Source organism: Siniperca chuatsi, linkage group LG19 (genome assembly GCF_020085105.1).
Source record: "Siniperca chuatsi isolate FFG_IHB_CAS linkage group LG19, ASM2008510v1, whole genome shotgun sequence".
Taxonomy (NCBI): domain Eukaryota; kingdom Metazoa; phylum Chordata; class Actinopteri; order Centrarchiformes; family Sinipercidae; genus Siniperca; species Siniperca chuatsi.
Genome location: NC_058060.1, coordinates 25,182,098 through 25,209,890, shown reverse-complemented (window position 1 = coordinate 25,209,890; position 27,793 = coordinate 25,182,098). Strand labels below are relative to the sequence as shown.

The 27,793-nt window shown below is 44.2% G+C and overlaps 2 protein-coding genes across 8 annotated transcripts in view; both read left to right on the top strand.

Annotated features, from left to right (window-relative positions):
* The window catches only part of LOC122866462 (protein NLRC3-like), an 876,731-nt gene that overhangs the window by 516,126 nt on the left and 332,812 nt on the right, over nt 1-27,793 (top strand). The gene's annotated exons all lie outside the window — the stretch shown is intronic.
* fars2 (phenylalanyl-tRNA synthetase 2, mitochondrial) overlaps nt 1-27,793 on the top strand; it is a 148,421-nt gene that overhangs the window by 18,534 nt on the left and 102,094 nt on the right. For all 3 annotated transcript variants that reach the window (XM_044176210.1, XM_044176211.1, XM_044176212.1), the window contains exons 3-8: nt 15,393-15,730; nt 18,997-19,083; nt 19,518-19,577; nt 21,579-21,747; nt 22,679-22,841; nt 25,067-25,198. In XM_044176210.1, coding sequence (XP_044032145.1) covers nt 15,411-15,730; nt 18,997-19,083; nt 19,518-19,577; nt 21,579-21,747; nt 22,679-22,841; nt 25,067-25,198 — 931 coding nt within the window. In that variant the 5' untranslated portion in view covers nt 15,393-15,410. The remainder of the gene's footprint in view (nt 1-15,392; nt 15,731-18,996; nt 19,084-19,517; nt 19,578-21,578; nt 21,748-22,678; nt 22,842-25,066; nt 25,199-27,793) is intronic.

Below are 27,793 nucleotides of genomic sequence, written 5' to 3'. Positions count from 1 at the left end.
GCGGTGCACAGGACCGCTGCAGTGCAGGTGTCTGACGCTTTCATCCTGCTGGAAACCTCGCTGAAAGACCCCAAACCCCCACAGGAACAATCCTCATGCGATAACTCTGTAAATAGGCGGCTGCTGAACTTTAAAACTTAAAATCCACTTTTTTTGAGTGCGCGGATAAAACACTTTCGGTGTCCCGGTCTGTGACGTTGCCTCGTACTTACAGACTGTGTACGACTTTCTGTATAAGTTAGTACTTTACAGTGTTGAACACACACATTTCCAATCCCACTCCACTTCTTCACATCTCCTTTTCTGTCACCGTTAGTATGTAATTATGGTTTTTGATGATTTAAAAAGTGTGAGAGTGTGAGAGTGTGATCAGGAAACAGCCCTTAAAGCATTAAAGCAGTGCAGCGTCCCTGTGGCTGCTGTGCTGTTATATATTCTATCATCAGGTTATTATTCCTCGTGCATTAATGTAAAGCAGGATGTTGCTGCTGCAGCTGGTGGAGCTGGAGCTCATGTTGAACCGGTTTGTATCGGACTGCAGCTGATGATGCTTTTCATTCTGGATCCATCTGCCGATTCTTTTCTCCGTCGATCCGTCGATCGATCGATCGGTTTGGGAAACTGGTGAAAACGGTGAGAAACGCCGTCACGACGACCCAGAGCCCAAAGTGAAGTTATTCAAGTCGCTGTAATTTAATATGAGAAGCTCAGACCATGAAATGTTTTGCTATTTTGCATTAAAAAATTCTTAAACGATTAATCAGTTATTAAGATCGTTTTTAATTTTCTGTCATTTGACTAATCGATTAATCATTAGTCATTTCAGCTCTCAGTTTATATCCCTTTGGGTAGTTTAATCTGTGACAAAGCGTCATATTTTATAAGCTCTCCGCATGTTTTGTATGCAAATCTTAATTGGTGAAGTAACTGAAGCTGTCCGATAAATGCAGCGATGTAAAAAATACAATATTTCCCTCTGAGATGCAGCGGAGTATGAAATATAAAGTAGCATGAGATGAAAACACTCGAGTAAAGTACAAGTACCTCAGATGTGTACTGAAGTACTTGGTGACCTCTGGTGGAGGCCGGCGGAGGAACGAGGGAGGGAAGATTTTGGTTTCTTTTGTTCGTCCTTTTTTTGATATTATTGAAAAATGTTGTTAAGTGTAGATGAGATGTTTGAAGCTGCTCAGGTTAGAATTAAAAACTCTTACAACAAATCGACGCGCTTCTTCACGCGACGTGAGCTGCGTCGCTCACTAATGACTGATCAAAACACAGAAAACAGTGAACACAAACGCGTCGGGCTGAGAAAACAAAATGGCAGCTCAGTCTGACTGTCGGTACGTTCTGTCGTTAAACTTTTTAATTACATGTCTTGCGTCGTCTGCAAGTCCCTACAGCGTCAGAGAAAGCGGGCCTTGACTATATGTGATATTTTATGTTCGCAGAGTTAGCGTGGCGCTGTAGGACGTCGTGTCCTTTAACTCTTCATTTCTTGTTTTTCCTCTAATTATTTTGCCCATAACTACGAGTGTTCAGTGTGTATCTGCAGCAGGAAACATCAAAAACACTTGAAAAATGCAGTTTTCAGGGTTTACAACAACAACAAAAGTTAACTTTGTATTTTGCCGAGTGCACGTATAGTCCCCCCGTCCCTGAAGCTGCTGAATCTGACAGATCGGGGGAGAAGAACCGAGCCTGGAGAAGCTGCCGTGTGGTCGCCGCAGAGGACGATGGATTCGGATCGCTCAGGACGACGAGCCGATCGATACGCCGGCCGGCCTCCTCGCGTTCGTAAAGAAGCTCCGCGCTGCTGCGCGCTGAGCGAGAGCTTCCTGACGGCCCTAAATAATAAAATAATAATAAACCGCTATTATAATAATGCAGTTTGAGCAAATCTGTAGACCCTGTCCCGCTGACGTGCGGGACTCTGTGGCCTGCTCTAAAGTCCGGCGTTCGTGAAGCTGATTTTAGCTCCTTAACGCGAGATCTTCCTCATCGCCGTCGTTTCTGGGTGTTTCCTTCAGTAGCTGTTGTCCGTGGTTACGGTGCGAACAGGATGTGTTAACGCTGCAGATTCACCAGAACGTAAAGATGTATCCGTTCTTTGAGGAACCACGAGGTCCATTGAGTTGCCGAAAGCTCTGGAGCTTTCGATCATGTCTGATGATCTTGTAGACGCTCAGATTTCCGCGTTTGTATTTTCAAACGGCAGATTATGAATCCGGTTCCCAGAGATGTGTGATCGGAACGGCGTGTGGAGGTGACGGGTGTGTGTGTGTGTGCGTGTGTGTGTGCGTGTGTGTGCGTGTGTGTGTGTGTGTGTGCGTGTGTGTGTGTGTGTGTGTGCGTGTGCGTGTGCGTGTGCGTGTGCGTGTGTGTGTGTGAAGGGAAACAAATGGGATGTATGAGCGGAGCTGCCGGGTGGCAGAGAGCTGCAGCCTCGGCACTTTTCTCCTCCGACCATAAAATGTCCCTCCTTCTTCGTGTGACATGATGAAGAAGGAGGGACATTTTAAGGTCACTCCTCCTCCTCTCCTCTCTTTGTCTCCTCTCCTCTTCTTGTCTCCTCTCCTTGTCTCCTCTCCTTGTCTCCTCTCCTCTCCTTGTCTCCTCTCCTTGTCTCCTCTCCTTGTCTCCTTGTCTCCTCTCCTTGTCTCCTCTCCTTGTCTCCTTGTCTCCTCTCCTTGTCTCCTCTCCTTGTCTCCTCTCCTCTCCTTGTCTCCTCTTCTTGTCTCCTCTCCTCTCCTTGTCTCCTCTCCTTGTCTCCTCTCCTCTCCTTGTCTCCTCTCCTTGTCTCCTCTCCTTGTCTCCTTGTCTCCTCTCCTTGTCTCCTCTCCTTGTCTCCTCTCCTCTCCTTGTCTCCTCTCCTTGTCTCCTCTCCTCTCCTTGTCTCCTTGTCTCCTCTCCTTGTCTCCTCTCTCTTCTCTCTCCTTGTCTCCTCTCCTTGTCTCCTTGTCTCCTCTCCTTGTCTCCTCTCCTTGTCTCCTTGTCTCCTCTCCTTGTCTCCTCTCCTCTCTCTCTTGTCTCCTCTCCTTGTCTCCTCTCCTTGTCTCCTTGTCTCCTCTCCTTGTCTCCTCTCCTTGTCTCCTTGTCTCCTCTCCTTGTCTCCTCTCCTTGTCTCCTCTCCTCTCCTTGTCTCCTCTCCTTGTCTCCTCTCCTCTCCTTGTCAACCACAGCTACGGCTTCATTATGGGGAGGAGGAGGAGGAGGAGGAGGGGAGGGAGAGTAAAGAGAGAAAAGAGGAGGAGGAGGAGGAGGAGGAACAGGGGAGGGAGGTAAAGAGAGAGAAGAGGAGGAGGAGGAGGAACGGGAGGGAGGTAAAGAGAGAGAAGAGGAGGAGGAGGAGGAACAGGGGAGGGAGGTAAAGAGAGAGAAGAGGAGGAGGAGGAGGAGGAGGGGAGGGAGGTAAAGAGAGAGAAGAGGAGGAGGAGGAGGAGGAGGAACGGGAGGAGGTAAAGAGAGAAAAGAGGAGGAGGAGGAGGAGGAACAGGGGAGGGAGGTAAAGAGAGAGAGAGAGGAGGAGGAGGAGGAGGAGGTAAAGAGAGAGAAGAGGAGGAGGAGGAGGAGGAGGAGGAACAGGGGAGGGAGGTAAAGAGAGAGAAGAGGAGGAGGAGGAGGAGGAGGAGGAACAGGGGAGGGAGGTAAAGAGAGAGAAGAGGAGGAGGAGGAACAGGGGAGGGAGGTAAAGAGAGAGAAGAGGAGGAGGAGGAACAGGGGAGGGAGGTAAAGAGGGAACATTGTCAGGACATATGGAAGAAAGGAGGGAGGAAGTGATGACAGAGGAGGAGGAGGAGGAGGAGGAGGAGGAACAGGGGAGGGAGGTAAAGAGAGAGAAGAGGAGGAGGAGGAGGAGGAGGAACAGGGGAGGGAGGTAAAGAGGGAACATTGTCAGGACATATGGAAGAAAGGAGGGAGGAAGTGATGACAGAGGAGGAGGAGGAGGAGGAGACATACGAGGAGAATCCAGGAGGAAACAGTTTAGAGGTGCGAACGTATCTGAAATGTGGTTTAATCAAGTTTATCAAAGTTTTTTAAATCTAAAATCTGAAAAGTTATCGGGGACTGGAGCCGAGCAGACGTACCTCAAACGTTTCCTGAAGCACTGTACTTTCCACCGCTGAGGAAAGGAGAGATAAAGGAGAAAAGGAAAAGGAGGGAAAGAGGTCAAGATAGCGATGGAGGAGAGGAGGATGAGGTCCAACGGGAGCGGAGGGAAGGAGAACAAGGAGCAGGAAAGGATGGAGGAGGAGGAGGAGGAGTGAGGAGAGACAGTCGTATACTTGCGGAGGAATGAGGAGCAGTGAGGCAGATTTAGGGAGGGGGAGGACACGGAGTTTATGGCCTTTTTATAAGAGCCTGTCGGGGGGGTCGGGGGGGCGAGGAGGTGCAGGGAGTGAGGATGGATGAGGGGTCGTTCGAGAACACGCTGTTTTAAATAAACGCCACAGTATCAGCCAATTGGTTTGACTACAGCTCCCATAAATCCTGCTGCGGCTCGGCCGCCCTGCAGGCCAACTTATCACACACACACACACACACACACACACACACACACACACACACACACGCACACACACACACACACTGCAGCTGTCCTGCTTTATGGCTGCGTGCGCCTCACACAGGCGGCGTGTCAGGCCGATAACTGGCCGTTTTTTCAGGTCACACTTGTGCGAAATAACCGGCGTCCCTCAGACGGCGTGACAAACTTCACCGAAGTGAGTTAAAGACTTTCACCACGTTCGCAGTCCAACGGGGGAAGCACTGGTTGTGCTACTCGTAGTTTTGTCGTACGAATTTGAAACGATTGCTATTTGCTTATTTTCCAAATCGTCCATCAGTGTTCAGGTCGATTTCTTTCCCCCGGGCAGCCGACGGTTCCGCTTCGTTTCCATGAAAATCAACTCACTCCGACTTGAACCTTGCTGCAGATAGATGATCAATAAGACTCCAAACCAGTTTTCACTCGACAATATCCACATTTTGTAGAGGAAGCGTATCAGCTGATTTCGCCCAGATTTTATCCTCCCGATCATCCGAAGGTGGTCGTGTTTTGTGCAGAGTAAAGAAGCTGTGGACTCTCTCTCGCCGCTGCGTTCATGTGCTGCTTTAAAGCTCCGACATCCTGAATATCAGCCTTGTCGAAAGCTCTGGAAGAAGCTGTTTTTATGTTTGTTTAGTTGTTTCACTGTTAAAGCCTCCCTGTGGAGTTTTAGAGCTCGAGCAGCGTTACGGAGCAGTTTTTCTATGAAATAATACATTTTCTTCTTTTATTTGGAGCTTCCATACAAACAGGAAGTCCTCCTCCTGCTCTGTATTTACAGCTTCACTCTCCTCCTCCATGTTGTCCTCTCACTCTCTTCTTCTGCTGTCGCTCTCACGTCGCACGACCACGTGGTTAGCGGTCCTGCTGCTCAGGTCACGCGAGAGTCCTGCTCTGATTGGCTACGTAGCCCGCCCCGAGTATGCAGCAGAGAAAATCGGGGATAGCTCCCGTGGTGGAAAAGGAATTGCCAAATCTCTACTGGTGGACGCATTTCTACCGTTCATATCGCCCAACCACATTATGCAGCAATGCAGGAAGAAGACTGCTAGCTAGTAAACAACGCAGGTGTCAAACTTTTTAAGAAAAATTGGCTTCGCTAATGTTTTATGAGGACGGAAATGCGTTCATTACGTTCGTCAGAGATCAAGGATTCACACGCTGAACGTAAACACAACTTCTGTTTGTTTTACAAGAAAAGTCCACATTAATGACCTGCTGCTTTGATTGACAGCTCCTGTCGCAGCTGGTTTTGATTTCAGACCAGTTGGATGTTAATCTTGGAGATTTTCTGTTGGGATCCACCGTTGCTAGTTCACACTTTTTAAGATGCCAGAAAGACCGGAGACATTTAATGTGTCACATCCTGAGATATCGCCCATTTTAAGGATAACGAGTCCTCATCTCCGCCGTCGCTCGCGAATCGTGTAAACCGAAGCTATTTTTACAGCGTAAACCCTCGACTGTTCTGTACATTAATTCATTCGTTAAAGTGACACACAGAGAGAGAGGTGGGTGTCGGAGGTTGTGTAACTGTCCCCGTTGGCGAGCGAGCGACGTCGTGAACAGGAAGTGGTCATCGTGCCAGAGAGGGACTCCCTCTGATGGAGGGGGCGAGCGACACTGACACTCCTGCAGAGAGAGAGAGAGAGAGAGAGAGAGACACCACCTGTTCCTCTGTGAGGTTCTCATACACTCGTCATTCTGATCACACGGTCGTGATCATCGTGGCATGTGTTCTCTATGGGAACCACGACGGCTCCAAAATAGCTTCCTCTCTCTGTGTGTGTGTGTGTGTGTGTGTGTGTGCAGCAGCTTCTTTTACCTTTCGCTTTCTACACATTTCTTCTGTTTCTAACATTTAGGCAGCCGATCACATGACTTCTTGTCGGCATCACTTAAAATAAAACCCATCTACTCTGTGCTGCCTCAGACGTAATCATCCCTTTTACATTTTGGACTTTTCACTCACACTTAATCTAAAAACTGTGACAGACTGCAGACTGTACAGGACTCAGCTGCTCGGCTGTAAACCAGGACCAGGTGCGACCACATCACACCTGGTTCAGCCTCTTTACATCGGCTCCCTGTTTGTTTCAGGATCGATTTTAAGATCTTGTTGATGACTTTTAAGGCTCTTCATGGCTCCAGACTCTATCTTAGACCTTGTAATCCCTTATGAACCTTCACGTAGTCTGAGATCTTCGGGCAGGGGTCTCCTGTCTGTTCCTGAGTCCAGGATGGAAACTAAGGGGGACAGAGCTTTGGCCATCAGGGCCCCGAGGCTCTGGAACAACCTGCCCGAAGACATCAGGCTGTCTGAGTCAGTGTCTTCGTTTAAGTCTCGTCTCAAAACACATTTTTATCTGAAAGCAGATCCTGATTTTACCTGAACTGATTATTTTATTGCTTTTATGTATTTTATGTATTTTATTTCTTTATATTTCGTCATTCACTGCGGTATTTTATTTCTCTTGTTGTGAAGCACTTTGTACTTTGTTTTGATAAGTGCTCTACAAATAAAGTTTTATTATTGTTATTTATTATAAAGACGTTTGTTCTTTAAAAGAGACGACGGCTGTCGTCATCAGCCCTGCAGGTGAGAAGAAGAAAGCCAGCCGTGTGCAGTGAAAGGCTTTTGACCTGTCTCTCTAAATCTGCATCTCTTTCCTGATCCAAGCAAAGATGGCAGCCTGTTTAACCAGCTACCATCTTGGTTGGGTGTGAAGAGGTGGAAACGCACCACGTGAAACATCTGAAAAGTATAATTCCCTTTAAGCCAGAAGAGTTATTTGCATCCGGCGGGATGGAAGAGTCTTTGTCGAGAGTTCTCACCAGGTTCGATTTCCGTTTCTCTTTGAGGGAAACTGCCTTACTTCTGTGACTGGAACATAATCATCAACGCAATCGTCGCAAATGCAAAAACAATGAATAAATGAAAAGAACCGTCCTAATTAGCACCAAAAGTAACGTTTTTAGGAAAGTGATTCCTGATAAATAATCCGTTTCCACCGCAGGAACTTTTCCAGCAGCCCAGGAACCATTTCAGGAACTCAGGATCTTTACCTGCACTTCACCTTGAGAAAGCAGGTTTTAAATTCAGTTCTATAGTTTCTGGTGCCAAAAAAGTCCCTTGCTCTCTTGTGGCAGTACTTTCTGATGACCCAGGAACTATTTGGGTGGAGTTTGCGAGGCTGAACGTCGCTGATTGGTCAAACACAAACCTCACGGCTGCTGTAGCTTTTGCAGAGCAAGCAGAAGCAAGTTACGATATGTGGAGTTTAACTTCCTGAGTGTTTCACACAGCAACAGCTGCAAACTTAAGTTTGGCTTTTGTTTCGGCCGTCATCTCACCAGACGAGATGTTCGAGGATCGCTGTGGCTGAACAGTTTCCTGTGGAACCAGATGTCTGTAAAGCTTCTTGTATCTGAAAACAAGTATATACTGCTATTAAAATATAAATATTTGCAGGTCTTTAGACCGCGGTGGAAACGCACACAACAACAGGCTGAAGGAAACTTTTAGTTCCTTGAAAAATAGTTCTTGGGGGTCAAAGTTTCTGGTACTTTAGGTGGAAAAGCAACTTCAGTTCCTAATTTAGTTCCTGTTAAGTTTGTTTTCTGTCTGAAACGGGGTTTTAGTTATAGTTGTATTCATGCACAGCTCCACTGAAGAGATGTAATACAAGCGAGAACAACAAGAGCTTCTTAGAGACGAATTCTGCCATTTTTTCTTCGTCTTCTCTGTTCCCATTCATCTATACCTCTGTCTCTGCAGCCATCTTTGCACGCACACATACTATATATACACAGCATGTCTCTCTACAGGCCTATCCCTGTCTCTTCCTCTCCGTCTCGCTCTGCAGTATGTAATTTATCACCTCTCTCTATCAGCGTGTCAGTTTTTACAGGCTGAATGAATCCCTCTGCACTATAACTGCTGCTGGAAGCTGTGTGTGTTTACAGGCGTTGTGTCTTTGTGTAGCATGTGCGGCGTTTCTGGTGCTGTAGTTCATGTCTGAGTGATGTTATATCTAATATTTCATGGCGTGCACCTGCGTGTGCGTGCTATGCGACACTGTAACCTTGGCGACCGCTGCGTTCGTCTGAGGCGTCGTCGTATTTCCTGCAGTCTGGCATTTTGTCTTCAGGTTTTGTCACATCCAGACGTTAACAGTGCTGAGGCTCAGAGCTTTGCTCACTTTCAGACACATTTCGAAGTTGATTTCTCCATCTTTTTGACGTGCGGTGGGTGTTTTTTGGATGGCGGGCTGCAGCTCGTCCTTGGCGGCGTCTCTGTTGCCACCTTTAGTCAGCTGGCAGCGTCAGAAGTCAAATCACAGCTTCGCTGTTGGCTGCTGCCACGCTGGTTAGTCAGAACAACTTCTTGGCAACAAAACAAGGGATTTTCTCAGCAACTTTCACACATGATGATTCATGTTTCACTTCCTCCAGAGCTGCTTACATTTTATCTGTTTCTGCTGCACTAATCTGCCAGAGTTTTCATACCTGATGCCTGTATTAGTTCTTATTTGTTCTGTATTAATCTGACACAAGACAAATGTGGTTCATGGAAATGGTTTGAAGGTGATCAGCTGACATGCAGTGATAGAAAATGAGCAAAAGCGAGATCTATAAGAGCAAACTGTAGCGCCGACTGATACTGACATCCATATTTGAAAATATTACATCAACACTAACATAGATGTCAAATTTGCTCGTTAAAGAGTCGTGAGAGGGATCTGTACTGAGTCAGGAGGTTTTACAGATAAATAATAACCTGAACCTGAACGTGTTTGCTGCCTGGTGCCTGTCCCAGGAATCTGCTGCTGCTTGTGTACACTTTCTTAAAATTGTGTTATACCCAGTGATAATGTGTTGCTGCCTGTTGAGACGTTGCTGAACAGATGGATGCTAAATAGTTGCTGCTGTACGGCGTTTGCTATGCGTTAGCTAGTTAGTGCTAGGGTTTTAGCAGTGTTTGCTAGTGCACGTACAGGTGGCTAACATTAGCTATGCTGCGTCATCAGCAGACATTAGCTTATGTGGATGTCGACATCACAGGTTAATTATCTGTACAACAAATGTAGTTCCAAATAGGACTGCAACTAGCCAGTTGTTTCATTACCTATGAATGTGTCGATTAATCATTTAGTATCTAAAAAGTAAAAAATGCCCATCACAAGTCCTCAGAGGCCAGGTAACATCTTAAAGAGGTATGGCTGTGGTTAAAAGCTGAAAGTGGGAAGAGTCTGAACCCTCTGGAGGAATAAGCTCTGCAGCTTCGTGCTTCCTCTCGTCCCAGCTCCGTCATCAGACATAAAAAAAAAAAAAAAGATAAGAGCCGAGACGTGTGAAGAGTTTCACCGATAAACAGCCGAACGGCAGCGACTCCCCCGCAGGACTCGTTAAAGTTTGATCTGAGCTAATATTTTCGTTTATTCGAGTTCACGACTCCGTGTTTAAGAAATCCATGTGATCGTTTCCTCTTCAAAAACCTCTCTGATTTCCTTCAACTCTGTTTTCTTTTTCCTGCTCTGCTCTCAGATCTGACGGTTTCTGGGTCACCGACGGGTCTGTGCGACCTCTGACCTTTTTGAAATGCTTAAAATAGCAATTTAAATATGTAAAAAATCTGCAGCTTGTTGTTTATTAAAGCCGTGAGAGATGAACTGACTTTAAACAAACAAAATACGGACAAAAAAAAAGATCAAACCAACACAGAAAAGTGAACCAACATAACCTTTTCCATCAGATTAGTATAGAATCACAGCGAGAAACTCAACTCAAAGCACAGATTAATCACATTGGCAATATTGAAATGTACATTTTCCCAAAGAATATTAACTGAAGGTGGAAACAGTTAAATGTTTAAAGAATCAATGTTTTTATTTTCAAACCTGCAAGATGAAGAACAGTCAGCTGAGACTAATGTTAAAGTTGCTTGCACACCTAAAGATCATTAGCAAGAGCACTGAGAGGTCCTGTGTCCTTTTTATTTATTGATTAGCTCCACATCTGATCGTAACAATAACATGTCTGACAGAGCTAGTGACCTTTAAAACGCACTGCTGCCTGCTCTACACGTTAGCAGGCTGAGCTAACGTTGGTTTCACCGCTACGTCACAGCCCTGAAACCTGAATGGTCCTTTTTTATTTTTTTTATTTTACAAAGTTAACCTGGTAGATTCTGGCTACTGTTCACCATCTGCTGTCATTTACACTCGACAGCTAGTGAGCTAGTTAGTTGTTAACTGCCTGTCCAAAAATGACCTGATGACATTTACATGGGCTGTTTTCAAACATCCAAATAATAAAGACGTTAAGCGTAAAAGTTCATTTTGTCTTATTTTTTTGTTTGCTGGCTTAAAATGAGAAGTCTGAGAAGTGAAATTCAATAAAATAGTTTTCCTTAATTCTGATTAGAGAAATGTATTGGGCTCCATTATTATCTCCATAAGTTTTCTGTGCAATTGTTCAGCAGTGACAATTAATTCTTCATTAACAGACCAACATGTCCTCCGCGTTAAACAACAAACAACTGTTGTTTGTTCGTGCTGTCTAGAACAACACATAGAAGTGTTTTCTGATCAGGTTTGGTTGGTGTTTCTCTGCTGTTTAATACTGTCGTCGTGGGTCACTTTGCACTGGTTTGGTTTCAGTTTGCAGTTTTTCTGTCCAGTAATAGTCTGAATGCTGCTGCTGCGGTAAAGAAAACCAGATATCTGTTGGAAGCATGAATATGTTTGACTTCCTGCCTGGGTACTTGAAATCTTAACAAACATTAATCTAGATTATCATTGCATGTCGGATCAGGGCTCCAGCTCTCTGCAGTTTATTACATGCGCTATGTGTGTATTTACTGTACATGTGTGTACATGTGCGTAGGCGTCCATATATGGACGTGTGGCGGTGTTTGGTGCCATGGGAACAGACATATGGTGATGATCACATGCTTGGAAGAAGGTCAGTCCCAAAGAGATGAAAAGATGAGACGTGAAGCCAAGATGGAGGCCAACCAAGGGGAGATATTTTAGCCATTTTCTTTCAAGTGGCGTACCATTAGAGCAACGGTATTGGAAAAACTATACAGATTTTATTTCGTGTGAAGTTACGTCTTTTAAATTAGTCTGAACCCTCACCGAGCTGCACAGCAACACCAACACGGCAGGATCACGTACATCCACCGCAGGTCGGGCTATATATTGTCTGGAAATGTCACAAGACCTTTTCTCATCATGTAAGATGAAGGGCTTCTTCACCTTTTCCAGACCATCAGACATTTCTCAGGCCCACAGAGAATCTGTCACTGCAGCATGGCGGCTGCACAGTGACGGAGATGAAGGTCCAAATCATTGTCAGAGATTTTGTGATCACAGTTATTAATCGTGATTGTCAGCCTTTGAGTGGAGGCACGCCAAGGGAGTCTCTTGATCCAGCTTCTTGTTTGTGAGGATTTGCTGTTTTATATAAATGTAAAGTGAATATAGTATAGCTTAATATAATAATATAATAACTTTGGGCTCTAGAAACTTGTTATGGGCATTTTATTATTATTTTCTTGACATTTCATGGATTAAATGATGAATATTAAAATAACAGAAATAATCCTTTGTGCATATGAAATACAGTCAACAAGAAAATATGAAATATGTATTCAAAGACCTTTCCCTTGGCAATTGTTACAACAATTAGTTGTTTGCTGCAAACAGGATATTTGGAAATATGGAGTCAGTTTAATACATTTATTGGAAAATAAGTCTTTTATACTTTAAGTCATTGGTATGAAATAAAAAAAAGTATATTACATTGAAATAAGTTATTGACATTGACAAATTGACCAACATTATGTAACATAAACATTACTTAGTCCAATGCAAGATATCTTAACAACGACTGGCTTCCTTCTGCTGTGGGTATTCATGGTCCCCAGAGGCTGAATCTTAATGGTTTTGGTGACACCATGACCATAACTCTAATGCTGGGACAAAATGTCCACTTTTACAATCTAAAAATCTAAAATGCAGCCATGAAATGTACTGTACCAGCTGGTAAGACACCCAGATCTTTAGGCATCTCATCTTGTGACCAATTTAATTAGTAGATTAGTTTAATTGACATAATGAGAAGGAATACATTATAGTAAATCACACACATTAACAAAAATGTCAATGATGACATAATAAAGTACAAGACTTTTTTTCCATTGTGGTCCTCGATGTAAAGAAAGTAAAGTCCAGCTGACCGAACAACATTATATTGCGAACAAATTCACCCAATAAATAAAAATAAAATCATCATCAATGAAATCACACAAAGTCAAACATCCAAAAAACTATTTATTAAACATTACATACAACTTGTGACCAGGATTATAAGCTTACACTTACACTTAAAATGCCACTACAAGCAGATTTATTCACATTTAATAATAACATAAAGGGGCCGAAAACACTTCCCTGTGGGACGCCACATGTTATAGGTCGACTTCTGGATAAATGACCTTGAACCTCAACTCTCTGAAATCTAGATGTTAAGAATGAAGCAACGCAGAAGGATACAAATCCACTTTAGACAGGTTGACGGCAAAAACAGTAGTTGCTCTCATTAAATACGACTTGCTGTGTCTTTTCCCCTCATGGTTTTACTTCATAAAGGTGTGTTAATTTTTTTGATGTTAGTGGGGGTGGTCTTTGTTTCAGTCGAGGTGGCCCGCCTCCACTGTAAAACACTGCGGGAAACCCTGTTAACACCTCTGTGCTCTGCAGAGGACTTCTGTCTGTTTTGGTCTTTACATGACCTTTCTTTTAGTGCCTGCGTTCGGATAAATTATGAACTTTGTACACAAGACAAATAATGGCCGAGCTGCCGTGACCTTTACTGAGCATATTAATGCTTTTCAGAGGAAGAATTTTTTGATTTTACAGCTTTTACTCTGCAAACAAATCTTCAGTTAGTTGTTCATTCTGTCCAGCTATTTCGTGTAGGGGTCACTATCGGTGCTTTTACTGCTATGTCATCTACGTACTTTACTTTTGTGTTCCTGTTAAAGTCAAAATGACCTTCAGGTGTCCCTTCACCCAAAAACCAGTTTTGTTTTGTGTGTGTGTGTGTGTGTGTGTGTGTGTGTGTGTGACCTCAACACTGCCCTGTCCAGTCCAGTATAATATGACACCAGCAGCAGAGCAGAGGTAAAAGCTTCATGGATTTTTAACAGTAATCTATTTTGCTGCAATGCCACTGCAATGCAACACCCTTTGTCTTGTTCAGGGATGCTCCCTGTGTGTGTGTGTGTGTGTGTGTGTGTGTGTGTGTGTGTGTGTGTGTGCGCGTGTGTGTGTGTGCGTGCGAGGATGGACAAATATTTGAGGGGGGACAGATAAAAGGGCGGCTGTCTCGTCTCCTGTCAGAGGTTGAATGATGGAAAGAAGGAAAAGGACAGAGAGAAACAGAACCAGCTGAGTCTGCTCACTTTGTCTCATTTTAAACTTTGCTGTTTGTCTATTAGTGTAATTATAACCGATATGAAGAAATTACCTTTGTGTGTGTGCGTTTGCAGTTCTAGCTCTCACCCCATCTGACCTACACTGAGAAGCTGGTGTGTTTTTTTTTTTTTTTTTTTACGATCGGCTCTGATTCACGTCCCGGTCGTTTCCCTCTCTACTGTTAACTGAAATGATCAATTTGATGACTGAAGCCTCTTTGACTGATCAGGGAGCACCTAAACCAGTCTGTGTCAAAACTTGCTCAGCGCCAAACAGCAGACAAACACAGTTAGAGACTAACTGGTAAAGAAAGAAGCTAAAGGACCAGATCTTTTTCTCAGAAGTTGGTGGAGACCAACACGAGCCGGGGATCAAACCAGGAATCTTCAGATTACTAGATGACAGCTCTACCTCCTGGGCCATGCCGCCCCTAAAAATGAAATCCATTCATCCAAACCCCTTTCCACACATTATCCATGTCCAGGGGTTCTCTGTCAGCAGGCTAAAAGCCTCAGTGTGATTGTTGGATCATCTAACAGCATCTGAAACCCCTTTCTGACGGTGGAACCATACTGAGGCCTCACGTAAGGTAGCCCAGTCGCCTTCTTCCCAGCTATGTCCTCCATCTTCTCCTGGGGAATCACAAGGCTTTCCCTGGCCTGATGGGATATATAATCCCTCTACTGTGTTCTGGCTCTGTCCCAAGGTCTTCCCTCAGTTGGGCATGTCCAGAGTACCTCCACAGGGAGACATCCTGATGAGATGCCCAAATGACCTCAACTGGTTCCTGCTCCAACCTCCGCCAGTGGTTCTGCTCCAACCTCCTTCTGAGCGCCTCAGCCTGTCCATTTAAGTGACCAGACACCGTGCAGAGGAAACTCATTCAGCCCAGCTTCCTACCAGATGTGAGGGTTCAAATGTAAATCAACTGGTGAATCTTCAGTGGGACAGACTGGTACAACCCTGCAGTACTGCCCACACTGCACCGTCCCCCCTGTTGATCTCACACTCCATCTTACCCTCACTTGTGAACAAGACCCCAACAGACATGAACTCCTTCACTTTGGTCACCAACATACTCCGAAACTGCAGTGAACAGTCGTCCAGTGTACTATGTCCTCAGACTTAACAATAAATGTGCAACAAAGCAGAAATGTAACAATGTTGTGAAAGGTTTTAAAATCAGGTTATATTACTGTATGATTCTTTTCTCCATGTGGATATTCGCTAGTTTCTTCTTTCACTTTGCTTCCTTTTCTGTTTGTGCCTGCTTCATGTCTGTGTGTTTCTAACATGCAGGTACATGCTGATGAAATTATATCGTATTGTATCCTAATGTCTCTCTAATGTCTTTCCAGCTCCATGGACCAATCATCATGAGACTCTGCAACAACCCCCTTTCCCTGCTCCTCCCCGTCCTACAGTCCCCGCCACTTCCTCTGCTGCATCGCTGCTGCCTGTCAACGCTCTTAGCCAATGGCAGCACAGCATCATGGAGACGACTCAGCACGGATGGCCCCGCCACTCAGCCTGTGATTGGTCAGGACTCGGTGGAGGTGTTGGGCCACTCCTACCCCCGCGATGACTTCACCAACGTCACGCCGAAGATCTTGGCCAAGGTCGGCCGCAACCTCCACAACCGATCCCATCATCCTCTGTGGCTGATCAAGGAGCGAATCAAAGCTCACTTCTACAGGTACGCAGCGAGTAAAGGTGGAGTCCTCCACCATGTTCGGCACCAAAACTTTGACCACCAATACTCACCAGTACTGGGCAGAACAAACCCGAATGAATGATTGGAGAGTTGATAACTGACAAGATGTTAAAGAAACATTTTCCCATTTGTTCCTCTTACTCTGCCTGCTTTGACCACTTCTTCCTTTCGTTTCCCAGAGTGCCTTTCAACAATCGATGCCAACTTTTACGTCTAGGCGGAGAATGAGAACAGTAGTTGATCATCTTTATAAATTCCCCAAACTATGAGTTGAGATGTAACACTGGTTCTAAAAAACTTTTTTAAAAAGTTATTTGTAAATTGTTTTGAACTATTAGCAGCAAGGCCTGTAGATGAAACTAGTTCTTATCTTCATCCATCCAACACTTTGATAAAAGCGTTTGCCTTGAAAAAAGATGGATGTGGATATTCATGGTCCCCAGAGGATGAATCCTGATGTTTTTATATGACCCCCTGACCCTTGTCTAGTGTAATCATCATGTCAAAATGTCCACTTGTACACAAACATATATTAAAACTGGAAAAGCAGATTGTCAGTAAATGCCCTGATCCCATTTCTGCATCCCAGAGGATGAACCATTTAGATTTTAATGAGCCCATGACCTTTCCTCTAGCGCCACCCTCAGGACAGAGTTTACATTTTTATCTCCACTACTGGTAAGGCTTTAAGAACAGATCAATCATCGGGGTGTTGTTTGTTCTGTCCAACACTTTTATATTGTGGCTGTAATGAACACTGCGGGCTCCAGGGGACGCTGGTGGGGATTTAAACATTAAGTCTTCTAGTTTGATCCTTTAATTATTAAGAGGGACAGATTTGGACACGTGTGCATCAAAATAAAGCACGTGTTACATCTTGCCATTTCTACGTGACGCCCAAACAAACTTTAAGTTCACGTTGATATCTGTACTCAATCAAATACCATTATGACATTTAATCATGCGCATTTCATTTTGAATAGTTTAATAGATAATGGTTACATAATTTCTTTTTAGCCATGCTAGCCGCTTTGGTCCAGACCGAAATATCTCCAACTACTGGATGGATTGGCACAATATTTGGAACAGACATTAATGGTTCTCAGAGGATTGATGGAGACTTTTGTGATCCTCTGACTCTTCCTCTAGCGCCACCAGCAGGTGAACATTTTCACATGTCCAATACTTTGGTTTATGACCAAACACCTGCAAAACTCCCATCAGCCTCAGCTGGACTTTGTGTTTACTGCTAATTAGCAAATGTTAACATGCTAAGATGGTGAGCATGGTAAACATTATACCTGCTAACTATAAGCATGTTAGCATTGTCACTGTGAGTATGTTAGCATGTTGTTGTTAGCATTTAGCTCGAAACACCGCTATGCCTCAGTGCACCCTCACAGAGCTGCTAGCATGACTGTAGACTCTTTTTTTAACTGTGTCAGCTCTGCAGTGAGCTGCGTCTGTGTAAAAAATGTTCTATTGTTGTGAAATTTTAACTTTTATATGTGAATGTTCACACTTCAGGTGTGAACGTTCACAAGACTCCCTGTTTTAATGTCCTCTGCATGTGTGTGTGTGTGTGTGTGTGTGTGTGTCCTGCATACTGTCCAACACATCTCAACATGTTCTCATCTTCCACATCCAGATAAAACCAGTTTGTCCTTAAAATCAGCTGCCCTCTTCATCAGCTGCCGTCTTATTTCCACATTTCGTATATATTTCCGTGTTCTCTCTTTATTTTCGGAGCAGAAACTGCTGACTGACTCCCTCCGCAGGCTCAATGTGGCTTCAGGGACAGTCGAGTTTAAAAGTTTGCTGCACTGCACACAGCAGCGAAATATCACTAAGCTGCTGGTTATATTGTACTCCACACTCGCCATAAAAAACCAACACACAGCAGTCGGCGCATTAATACTACATTAATAGGTCATTAAGAAGTCACTGAGTGTGTTGTCTGACAGTGGTTTATGACTGCCATTTCACAGGTCGTGAACTTTACTCTTTAGAAAAGCCTGCATGCTCTGATAGCAGCAGCACAGCAGACTCTGAGGACACCTGAGGGCTGCTGGGTAATTTTCAAACAAGACGAAAATATGATCAACAGCTACTTTCCATTAATGCTTTTTTCTCTCTGTTGTGTTTTACTCACTACTTTTGTTCCTTTTACCACTGATTTTTTAATGAAACTTAACACATGAATAACATCTTTTTTTTAATCAAAATTAATGGTAGTAACAATTCTGCAGTTGTGCAGGGGTATTGTATAAATGGTACACGTTGGTGTTCTGCCAAGTGAGCATGCTTTTGGTATATAAATAATAATTTGGCTAAAAAAACATCTACACTTTAAAACTGGGCTTTCTTTTAGGCACCTAGTACATAAAACTGTTGTTTCAACAGCATTTCAATGACTGCATGACACTGAAATACCGATATTTAACAGTCGTTAAGTATTCCAGGTCTAATAAAACCTTTCAACCAAGTTTAGCCCTCTTTAACATCGATGTCTGGATGTATTTTGACCTTCAAACTACCGTCTATGACCTTGAAGCGTAATGCTTTATTGGTAACATGTTGAACTATTATTATTGTTGTTTTTGGTCCAAAACGAAGATTTTAGACAAAACTAAACGTTATTAATAACATTTAGCTTTGTTTAAGTAATTAAAAGTTGTTACTAACTTTGAGTATGAATCCAGAGATTGATACGTTTTAAGATACAGACTGTAATTAAAATCCTAACAATGACGCTGGTTTACTCAACTGTGTATATCGGTGTCATTACAGATTCACAAATAAGTGCGTTACTGAAACAACTTATCCTGATTATGATAATAATAGCTATACATACAGTTTGTTTTGTAAGTGGTCACAAGCCAAAAAGGTTGGGAACCGCTGGTTTGATCTTTAGCAATGTGTTGTATTTTATAAAGTTACGATATCTGTTGTGTAAAATCTAACTGGTAGCTGTCAGATAAATGAAGTGGAGTAAACAAGTACAATATTTGCCTCTGGAGTAGACGTATAAAGTAGCATAAAATGGAAATGCTCAAGTAAAGTACCACAAAATTGTACTTTCCCCCACTGTTAGTCTAATGCCTTCCTCTTAGTGATGTTTCCATACAAAGTATATCAAGGTTTATTCATGTTGTAGATTCTCCGTGAAGCTGTTGGTGTCTGTTACTGTTTGTTGTTGTTTGTTTTCCGCTCCTTCATCAGTAATAACTCTCTCCGACCCTCCACAGTGCCTACGTCGGCCGCTGGGGAAACCCTCTCTTCTCTGTCCATGATAACCTGAGCCCTGTGGTCACTGTGGAGCAAAACTTTGACAGGTCAGCAGCTTCGTGACTGATTGATTGATTGATTGATTTACGAATGATCAGCTTAACTGACTGGTCATACAGTCCAACATAGGCTTTCACAGACACTTAAAAATAAAATAAAATACACTCTATCAGTGTTGTGTTTACAGAGGAAGTGAGATTATTAGCAAGCAGGACTCAGTTGTTCTTGTTTTCATTTTATTTTGCCACATTTCCATTTCTTAGTTAAATTTGTGGGAATACGAAATGTCCTCAGAACAAACTGAACTGAGGAAAACAGCAAAGCAACAAGAATATATGATTTGTAAATGCACTGAAATGTCAGCAGTCAGTGAAATGTTCGGAGTACATCTGGAGAGTCTTTATTAAAACATAAATGTCATGTTTCTAAAACATTTTACTGAATATGTTCAAGCCATTCTTTTATATGATTTGTTCGACAGCTTGCTGATCCCACCCGGCCACCCCAGCAGAAAACGAGGAGATAACTACTACCTGAACAGGTGAGCGGCACTGCTTCCCACCCACAATGCATCTGTCGTGATGTCTTTTCTTTCTGTTTGCATCTGTGTTTGGTTCTGCAGCTTGTCTGTTGGTCCCAGGGAGTTGTACTGTGGCTTTCTAGTTGGAAGGTTTAAATGCAGAGGACGAAGTTTCACTTTTACTGCTTTAAATACAGTTAGCTAGTTTATACTTTATATACAGTTAGCTAGTTTATACTTTATATACAGTTAGCTACCTTTAACTACTTTATATACAGTTAGCTAGTTTTAACTGCTTTATATACAGTTAGCTAGTTTATACTTTATATACGGTTAGCTAGTTTATGTTTTATATACAGTTAGCTAGTTTTAACTGCTTTATATATTTTTAGCTAGTTTTAACTGCTTTATATACAGTTAGCTAGTTTATACTTTATATACAGTTAGCTACTTTTAACTGCTTTATATACAGTTAGCTTCCTTTAACTACTTTATATACAGTTAGCTAGTTTCTACTTTATATACAGTTAGCTACGTTTAACTGCTTTATATACAGTTAGCTACTTTTAACTGCTTTATATAGAGTTAGCTAGTTTTAACTACTTTATATACAGTTAGCTAGTTTATACTTTATATACGGTTAGCTAGTTTATGTTTTATATATAGTTAGCTAGTTTATGCGTTATATACAGTTAGCTAGTTTTAACTGCTTTATATATTTTTAGCTAGTTTTAACTGCTTTATATACAGTTAGCTAGTTTATACTTTATATACAGTTAGCTACTTTTAACTGCTTTATATAGAGTTAGCTAGTTTTAACTACTTTATATACAGTTAGCTAGTTTATACTTTATATACGGTTAGCTAGTTTATGTTTTATATATAGTTAGCTAGTTTATGCGTTATATACAGTTAGCTAGTTTTAACTGCTTTATATATTTTTAGCTAGTTTTAACTGCTTTATATACAGTTAGCTAGTTTATACTTTATATACAGTTAGCTACTTTTAACTGCTTTATATACAGTTAGCTACCTTTAACTACTTTATATACAGTTAGCTAGTTTATACTTTATATACAGTTAGCTACTTTTAACTGCTTTATATACAGTTAGCTACCTTTAACTGCTTTATATACAGTTAGCTTCTTTTAACTGCTTTATATACAGTTAGCTAGTTTATACTTTATATACAGTTAGCTACTTTTAACTACTTTATATACAGTTAGCTAGTTTATACTTTATATACGGTTAGCTAGTTTATGTTTTATATATAGTTAGCTAGTTTATGCGTTATATACAGTTAGCTAGTTTAGTACAGTAGTTCCCAACCTAGGGGTCGGGCCCCTCCAAAGGATCACCAGATAAATCTGTGAGATGATTGATGGGAGAGGAAAGAAGAAGAAACACAGTTTTGATACACAAATCTGTTTTCAGTTTTAGGACTTTTCTCTAATCTTTGTGTTTTGTGAAATATTTGATAATTTAACTTTTGGGGTCTCAAACAGTTCTTTAAATGAAACCATGTGAGAAGTTTAGAGGGGAAATGTCTCTCTGGTGGAAGTGAGCTCAGAACTCGGAGACATCTGAAAGTTGATTGGGGTCCAAATAGACAAAAAAGCTGGGAACCACTGGTTCAAGCTTCAACAAGGTTTTGTGTGTTATTGTTTTAGGTAAAATCTCCATCTGCAAAGTAACTAGTAAATGCAGCTGTGGAATAAATATAGTGCAGTAAAAAGTACAATTCCCTCTGAAATTTAGTGGTGTAAAGGACAGTACTTCAGTAAATGTACTTACTGCACTGCACACAGTTCTCTACTGAATCAGAACTGGAATCTAACGACTTACCAAGTGTAACCTGTGTCTTTTTATTCAAACATAGCTTGTGAATTTAAACTTGTTCAGCTGCTGAATCTAAAAAAAAGATGTTTGGTTGGACACGATCTGATTCATCACCGTAACCTAACAGTAGTTTTATATCAGAAATGTGTCACTGAACTTGTTAATGTTTGTGTTGATGAGCAGGAAAGTGATGCTTCGCGCCCACACCTCCGCCCACCAGATGGAGCTGGTGAGGTCCGGCCTGGATGCCTTCTTATTGGCCGGAGATGTTTACAGGCGGGACGAGATCGACGCCAGTCACTACCCCGTCTTCCACCAGATGGAGGGAGTCCGACTCTTCTCCAACCACGAGGTAGGACGCTGCGAGAGATTTAAAGATAAAACTGCGCTCAGCTCCGTCTCTTCTGACCGGTTGTTTGTTTCATGTGCTGAGCCGCTTTATTTTCATCTCCTTTAATGTAAACTTTTCTTGAATAACGTAGAAAAGGTTTCAGTCGTAGTCGTCTGGACGCTGTTTTCAGAATCAAGACGTTTCGGCTCCCATCTGGAAGTCATTCTCAATTGTGAAAAAATGGGACGGGAACTCAGAAATTTAAGCTACTCTGTGTTGCTTAAGCCCCGCCCTCAGGGAGGAATCTACCTGAGTATCTGTTGATTAGCTATTTTCACCTGAAACTGACCTAATAGTTTCCATGATGGCCCAGTAATCAGTAATCAGGCCTATTGTTTACAGGCTCCCTCATCACTGTTAAGTACCTGATTAGCATGTGATTGGCGTGACCAAGGTGTTAATACACTGTGGTAAACTTTGGGCAGATTGAATCTCAGACCACCATTTCTGTTCAAAGAGGGGTTTTCTTTTTTCACAAAAATGGCTTCCTTGACACCCCGTTCAAAACGTCTTGATTCTGAAAACAGTGTCCAGACGACTACGACTGAAACCTTTTCTACGATAGAACACTCCTGGACGAATGAGGGACTACGCCGTCTTTTCTTGAATAAAGAAAAAACACAATAAAAAGACTAAATTGGATATAAAAATGTTTCGTACATAAAACCCAAAAAGAAACTTATAATATTTAAACAGTTTAACATGTTTGCGTTATGGGAAGATTCTTTTTGCTGCTTGTTTAAATTGGTGTTAAATGTTTAAAACGTTTCCTAGCTTCCACAGACGTAGTCCCGTCCCATCCGGTCCCTCAAGCTGAACGTGAAATATGTTGAGTTGTGAGGTTTTAGCTGGAAGGTCAGGATGCGATACAGATGTTTCCTTCGTCTCCCAGCTGTTTTCTAAGGTGCCGAATGGTGAGGAGCTGTCTCTGTTCGAGGGCGGAGGGCGGCGGACGCCTCAGAAACAGGAAACGCACAGTCTGGAGGCCGTCAAGCTGGTGGAGTTCGACCTGAAACACACTCTGACACGACTCGTCACTCACCTGTTCGGAGAAGGTGAGACGGCCGACTGTCAGGAGGTCGGATATTATATTAGAGGAGTTTAGAGTTCCAGTTTACTAAAATGTACTCCTTTCTCCTCCTCCATTTCCTCTCCCCTCCTCTTCTCTCCTCATCTCCTGATCTGCTTGTCTCCTCTCTTCTCCACGCCTCTCCTCACCTTTCCTTTCCTTGTCACCTCCCCTTGCCTCCTCCTCTCCTCCTCTCCTTGTCTCCTCTCCTTGTCTCCTCTCCTCCTCTCCTTGTTTCCTCTCCTTGTCTCCTCTCCTTGCCTCCTCCCCTCTCCTCTCCTTGTCTCCTCTCCTCTCCTCTCCTTGTCTCTTCTCCTCTCCTCTTCTCCTCTCCTTGTTTCCTCTCCTTGTCTCCTCTCCTTGCCTCCTCCCCTCTCCTCTCCCTGTCTCCTCTCCTCTCCTCCTCTCCTTGTCTCCTCTCCTTGTCTCCTTGTCTCCTCTCCTTGTCTCCTCTCCTCTCCTCTCCCTGTCTCCTCTCCTCTCCTCCTCTCCTTGTCTCCTCTCCTTGTCTCCTCTCCTCCTCTCCTCCCTCTCTCTCCTCTCCTCTCCTTGTTTCCTCTCCTTGTCTCCTCTCCTTGTCTCCTCTCCTTGCCTCCTCCCCTCTCCTCTCCTTGTTTCCTCTCCTTGTCTCCTCTGCTTGCCTCCTCCCTCTCCTTGTTTCCTCTCCTTTTCTCCTCTCCTTGTTTCTCTCCTTGTCTCCTCTCCTCCTCTCCTCTCCTTGTCTCCTCTCCTTGTTTCCTCTCCTCTTGTCTCCTCTCCTTGCCTCCTCCCTCTCCTCTCTCTCCCTCCTCCTCTCCTCTCTTTGCCTCCTCCCCTCTCCTCTCCTTGTTTCCTCTCCTTGCCTCCTCTCCGTGTCTCCTCTCCTTGTCTCCTCTCCTTGTCTCCTCTCCGTGTCTCTCTCTCTCCTCCTGTCTCCTCTCCTTGCCTCCCTCTCTCTCTCTCCCCTGCCTCCTCCGCCTCTCTTTGTCTCCTCTCCGTGTCTCCTCTCCTTGCCTCCTCTCCTCTCCTCCTCTCTCTCCTTGTCTCCTCTCCTTGCCTCCTCCCCTCTCCTCTCCTTGTTTCTCTCCTTGTCTCCTCTCCTTGTCTCCTCTCCCTTCCTTGTCTCCTCTCCGTGTCTCCTCTCCTTGTCTCCTCTCCTTGTCTCCTCTCCTTGCCTCCTCCCCTCTCCTCTCCTTGCCTCCTCCCCCTCTCCTCTCCTTGTTTCCTCTCCTTGCCTCCTCTCCGTGTCTCCTCTCCTTGTCTCCTCTCCTTGTCTCCTCTCCGTGTCTCCTCTCCGTGTCTCCTCTCCTTGCCTCCTCCCCTCTCCTCTCCTTGCCTCCTCTCCTTGCCTCCTCCGCTCTCCTTGTCTCCTCTCCGTGTCTCCTCTCCTTGCCTCCTCTCCTCTCCTCCTCTCCTCTCCTTGTCTCCTCTCCTTGCCTCCTCCCCTCTCCTCTCCTTGTTTCCTCTCCTTGTCTCCTCTCCTTGTCTCCTCTCCCTTCCTTGTCTCCTCTCCGTGTCTCCTCTCCTTGTCTCCTCTCCTTGCCTCCTCCCCTCTCCTCTCCTTGTTTCCTCTCCTTGTCTCCTCTCCGTGTCTCCTCTCCTTGTCTCCTCTCCTTGTCTCCTCTCCTTGCCTCCTCCCCTCTCCTCTCCTTGTTTCCTCTCCTTGTCTCCTCTGCTTGTTTCCTCTCCTTGCCTCCTCTCCTCTCCTTGTTTCCTCTCCTTTTCTCCTCTCCTTGTTTCCTCTCCTTGTCTCCTCTCCTTGCCTCCTCCCCTCTCCTCTCCTTGTCTCCTCTCCTTGTTTCCTCTCCTCTTGTCTCCTCTCCTTGCCTCCTCCCCTCTCCTCTCCTTGCCTCCTCCCCTCTCCTCTCCTTGCCTCCTCCCCTCTCCTTGCCTCCTCTCCGTGTCTCCTCTCCTTGTCTCCTCTCCTTGTCTCCTCTCCGTGTCTCCTCTCCTTGCCTCCTCCCTCTCCTCTCCTTTGCCTCCTCTCTCCTCCTTGCTCCTCTCTGCTCTCCTTGTCTCCTCTCCGTGTCTCTCTCTCCTTGCCTCCTCTCCTCCTCCTCCTCTCCTCTCCTTGTCTCCTCTCCTCTCCTCCTCTCCTCTCCTTGTCTCCTCCCCTCTCCTCTCCTTGTTTCCTCTCCTTGTCTCCTCTCCTTGTCTCCTCTCCCTTCCTTGTCTCCTCTCCGTGTCTCCTCTCCTTGCCTCCTCTCCTTGTCTCCTCCCCTCTCTGCTCAGATGTGGAGGTCCGGTGGGTCGACTGTTACTTCCCCTTCACTCATCCCTCCTTTGAGATGGAGGTGCGTTTCCAGGGCGACTGGATGGAGGTTCTGGGCTGCGGAGTGATGGAGCAGCAGCTGCTGAACTCCGGTCAGAACACACACACACACACACACACACACACACACACACACACACACACTGCCTCGAGCCATTGTGCAAGGCAGCGACCGATGCGGCCCACCCGCCCCTGCACCCTCGGATGAAATGCATGCTGGGAGTCTGTGTGTGGGAGTGGGGACGGTGTTGGCTCTGTGCTGTTTCTTTTGTTTGTGTATTTTCTGTTCATCTCTGCCAACGCTGTTCGTGTTTGACAAAACGTACGTGCTGTTTCTGGACCTTTTGACCGCATCACACGGTCTTCGTCAGCGGATGAAGTTGTCGTGGAGACGCATCTGTTGACGTGTCAGCTCAGTCCAACCTTGACTGACGCTTATTTAGTCACATATATTTAATGTTACAGGCGAATACTTGAGTTTTCAGGGGCTTTCAAGAGTTTAAAGAGGTAGTCGAGCCAGGACAAGCTGCTGGTGGGGGTCTGGTGGAGCACGTGTGCCCCCTCGAGAGAGTCACTGTGTGGGACCCCGTGTTGTAGCGGAGCTAGCGGCTGTCCTGCTGTGTGTGGGGGATTGTCAGTACGCAGTCGTAGCCCTGCTGCTATAGCGGTTACATTCACATTACTGTTCGTCAGGTTCGTTTGCTGCCACGGAGGAGAAATCAGCCTCTCTTTATCACGTCCGATGGCGTCTCTAGCCATCGGACGCCATGCTAAATTAGCTTAGCACCGGAGGTCTCCGAGCACAGCGGCGGTTCTGACACCGTAAAGTCAGCCACTCTAAACCGACACATAATGACCAGGAATTAAAACGATCGGCTGTAACGCACAGATCAACTCTCCTGATCATTTTGTCAATAGTATGTCTTTTATGCGAGATAATAAATAGAAGTTTACATTTACAGTTACACTTTAAGGGAGTAAAAAATATATATATTGTGCCAATACATAATAATCACATATTTTAACACCTAAATATTGATATGACATCGGCCTGAAATAGCCAGTATCGGGTCTAGAAGGCAGATTATTGATTGATTTTCATGCTTTGGTACAGCGTTTTGTTGCCTTGTGACGGACCTGTAATCGAAGTCTGTGTTGTTCGGCGCGTCACAGACATAACGAAAACTTTGTGCTCTGCAGTGGGAAGGTTACACACAACTACATGTGTCAGTGCAAGTTTGAAAGTGATCTCTCACACACACACACACACACACACACACACACACACACACACACACACACACACACACACACAAACGTAGGCCTGTGTATAAACAGGCAGGTCAGGAATTGATTTGTTGATTTGTCCAACACAGTCTCAAAACAAAGAACAAGCATTTTTACGACGTAAGAACTCATACAAACATGTGTCCTCTCTCTCTCTCTCTCTCTCTCTCTCTCTCTCTCTCTCTCTCTCTCTCTCTCTCTCTCTCTCTCTCTCTCTCTCTCTCGCCGTCTGTCGGTGTCTCTCGCTCCTCTCGCTCCCCTGTCAGCCTGCTAAGTGGCTAGCTTGCAGCTTTGCCCTTGAACAAAGCCGTGGCGCCGCGCTCCACTTCACCGCTGCTTGTTCAAATCAATAATACATGTTTTAAGACGCAAAGACCGGCCGGATCACACTTTGTGTGTGTGTGTGTGTGTGTGTGTGTGTGTGTTTGAGAGAGAGAGCACCGAGTTAAGAAAACGTCTCTTTATATTGACACTTCACACTGAATTGTGTGTAACTGTTGGTGTGTGATGTGTGTGTATTAGTGCAGGGGTTCGATTTGGTCACAGACTGACGGAGCTAAAACAAAGAGGAGCACAATCTGTAAGACCGGCTGTTTTATTAACAAATTACGGACAAAAACAAATCCATCCCATAACTGTGAAATGCTCACAGACAGGACACGAACAGGCTGCCTGTAACTCGCGTACAGCGCTGGCTGCCGCCTTGGAACAACTTCAGAAATTAAATTCAGAATTATAAATTCAGAAAAGCCAGCGCGGAGAACGTCTTTTCGCATAAATACCGGCGTGTGATGAACGCTCCTGCCACTCTTCGTGAATCTTACAGTATTTCAAAGGAGAACTGATGAGGCTCGTTCGCACTGAGGACAATAACTATAATAATAAGTTTTAATAGTTAGTTCGAATCCACACTGCTGCTAAAAATAAAGTTTCTGGAAATCATCTCGCCCCCACTTTGGGAACTGCTGTATTAGTGTGAATGACATGAACAGAAACTAAAGTCGGCTTGCTACTCGAAGGTTGCTGGTTTGGATCCTTCACACTAGATAAGGAAAGTCGCCGAGCCTCTGAGCAAGGCACCGAACCTGCAACCTCCAGCGCAGTGGACTGAAAGGTCTCGTTTTCTACTTTATTTTAAGTGTTTATGCGCTGACGTTTTCAGATATTTGTCTCTTAAACTTTTACAAGTTTTATACAAAAATATGTTTGCATTATGATGCTTTTTTACACATAAATATGGTGAAATGTTTGAACTCGAGGTGTTCATCTTGACATATCTGACATCTTTGGAAGCTTGAGTAGAATTTAATGTAGAGTTTAGCTGGTTTGAGTTGAGTATCGATTGGCTCTGCGAGGTGCGAAGGCGCTGTCAGTATTAGCAAAATTAGAGCATGCTGAAA